At 42.8% G+C, this 3,058-nt stretch overlaps 1 protein-coding gene across 1 annotated transcript; it reads left to right on the top strand.

Annotated features, from left to right (window-relative positions):
* Positions 1-1,662: 1,662 nt before the first annotated feature.
* Positions 1,663-2,202, top strand: LOC126981792 (putative nuclease HARBI1). The gene has a single exon (XM_050833694.1). The coding sequence runs from the start codon at positions 1,663-1,665 to the stop codon at positions 2,200-2,202; it is 540 nt and encodes a 179-aa protein (XP_050689651.1).
* Positions 2,203-3,058: the final 856 nt, after the last annotated feature.

The raw sequence follows: 3,058 nt of genomic DNA on the forward strand, positions 1-3,058 counted from the left end.
ATGAGATGAGGAAAAAGGTTAAATAGGAGAAAAAGAGTAATGAAAAGCAATAAAACATAAGACTGGTGTGGGTACTTTTAAAAATGTGGATGAATAAACGATAAAAGAGTTAGAAAAGTTAGAAAAAAAAAGAAGGAATGCAATGTTTTTCGTTTTCGATATATAAAATGTAATAGAATGAAGTCAAGTAAACAAACAAATGTTAAAGAAAGTTAAGTAGAAACAGAAAACAAATTAATAAAAAATAGTGACGGTGCAGAAAATGTTGAAGTGTAAAGTTATTATTTTTTTTTCATGATCAGGAACAAAAAAAAGCACGAATTCCCGCCTCTTACCTTCCAAGTTGAAGAAGAAAGAGTAAGAAAGTGACACGTGACACTTTACCGCCTCCCCTGTAGCGTACACCTGCTCTCCTTAACCAGGTGGAAAATGAGGAAAAGGTGAAAGAGGAAACCAAAGAGTAACAGTAACAAAATTAACACTGAAGAGTAAGAGTAAGAGGGAAGGAAAAAAAAAGAAAGTAAGAAGAAAAGGAATCTAAGAGAAAAAAGCTTAAGAGTAACAGGAAAAAGAAAGTAAGAAGAAAAGGAAAGTAAGATGAAAAGAAAAGTAAAAGAAAAGGAGAGTTACAGGAAAAAAGTAGGAGCAAAGAAAGATTACCACCTTCCCCTTAGCGCTTGACGTAGCGAGGCGCAGGAGGAAGAGGAGGGAGAATGAGAGAATTAAGCAAGGCTCACACGGCACGACCTAGACCAAAGACCTGCCGCGACCTCGGGGGTCGCCGACCCAGCCCGACCTGTGAATCGTGGTCTCTGATCGTACGGGGTCTCACACGAGTGTACGACGTGTTTCGGATCTCCTCAAGATGAGCTACGAAAAAATGACCCAAACCCCAGCGACCTTTACAGTTCTTAAAAGACCTCAAAAGACCTGCACATACCCGTTTGCGAGCTGTTCAAGACGTAAGAAAATCGGGTTTACTTGAGCGACCCACATGCGACCAGACAAGACCAATATACGAGTTATCTGTGACCTACTTACGAGGTACATACGACCATCCGAGACCCGTTTCCGACTTTCTACGACCTATTCCCGATCTATTTCCGACCTTTCCCGACCTGTGTCCGACCGTCACCGACCTCTTCCGACCTGTCACGACCTCTTGCAACAACAAAAGACTCGTTTTGGACCAGTTTTCGATCTGTTTCCCGAGTTTTTCAGAATTCCGGAGGTCGCAACTGTCTGTCTGCACCGTATAAAAGCAAGCCCAGTCCAGGCCAGCATTCAGTTGCTCCAAAAATCCAGAAGAGAGCAGACAGAAGAGAGAGATCAGTATCCAGTATGGCACATAAGAAAGCAGAAGCAAGTTCTTGGTTTACTGCAGAAGAGACCTATCTGAAGGCAGCAGCGGCCCTGCTAGATGACTCCTCCTCAGCCACAGAAGATACAGCACCTCCCCCTCTCCAGGCCCAGAGAAAAAGAAGAGGAAGTGGGTCAAGGGATGGTTAAAGAAGAAGGAAAAGGGCCACTACCAGGATCTTCTTCCAGATTTGCTGGAAACAGACCCACCTGGCTACAAGAACTTTTTGAGGTTAGATGAAGAGCTGTTCACTGAAATTGAAGGCAGAGGGCAAGCTAGAATTGAAAAAACAGACCACCAACATGAGAGCTTCCATCAGTGCTGCAGAGAGACTAAGCATCACTCTAAGGTTCCTGGCCACTGGAGAGTCCTATCAATCCCTTGCTCTCCTCCAATCCTGGAGGTGGGGAGACAACACTATTGGAAATATTGTAGCAGAAACATTTGAGGCCATTATTGCAGAATACATGGAGGAGGTCATGCCATGTCCCAAAGCCCCTGAAGACTGGAAGAAGATAGCAGAAGAATTTGGCAGCAGATGGCGGTTCTACAACTGTATAGGTGCTTCAGATGGAAAGCACATTGCCATCAAGGTCCCACGTAACCAAGGTTACGTCTACTACAACTACAAAGGCTTTCACTCCATAATCCTGCTGGCTCTGGTGGATGCTGGTCACAAATTCATCTTCATTGACTGTGGGTCCAATGGCAGTGCTAGTGACAGTGGTGTCTTCAGAGATACACAGCTCTTCAAAAAGTTGGAAAATGGAACCATGGCCCTGCCTGAACCAGAACCACTTCCAAACGACACAGAACCAGTTCCATACCACATACCGTATTAGCTGATGATGCCCTTGCCATGATAAACTACCTGATGAAGCCGTACCCCCAGAGAAACATGACCAAGGGACAGAGAATCTTCAACTACAGATTGAGAAGAGCCCGCAGGATTATAGAGAATGTATTGGAATTCTGACCCAGTGATTTCTGTTGACAACAATGGCGATGGCCCCAGAGAAAGTTGTGTCTGTGGTAATGGCTGCCTGTGTTCTGGACAACTTGATCCTGACCAGGTACCCGAGAGCTGCTGCAGATGTAGACAGAGAAGATCCAAACTCCCATAAAGTAATTAGAGGAGCCTGGAGAGATGAAGTTGGAGAAGAATGGCTACAAGGACTGCAAGCCCTGGCAGGCAACACATCAACAAGGACAGCCAGGGAACAGCGAGACTTTCTACAAGTCTACTACAACAATGTTGAGGCGATGCCATGGCAGGAGAAGATTATTTAAATTTAAATATTTACTGATTGTATTGTCGATTGAATTTCTTTATTGTGTTGCCAATGCCATGAACTGCATTATGATGTCAAATGCCAATTGTATTTCTACACTGTGTAACTAATGCCAATTATATTTCTAAAATGTGTAACTAATGCCAATTGTATTTCTAAAATGTGTAACTAATGCCAATTGTATTTCTAAAATGTGTAACTAATGCCATATTTGTGAATAAAATTGTTCCAAGTAGAAGAAAAATCATTTTAAAACTACTATACATTTCAGCGGCAGACAAACGCTGTTTTTCGCAAATATCTCCTAAACGAATCTTTGGATCAGTATGATATTTCAGCACACTACCTATAATACCCGGACCTAATTTATGGCTAACCTACCACATTACTATATGTCTTATGTGAC

Source organism: Eriocheir sinensis, chromosome 1, assembly GCF_024679095.1.
Source record: "Eriocheir sinensis breed Jianghai 21 chromosome 1, ASM2467909v1, whole genome shotgun sequence".
Taxonomy (NCBI): Eukaryota; Metazoa; Arthropoda; class Malacostraca; order Decapoda; family Varunidae; genus Eriocheir; species Eriocheir sinensis.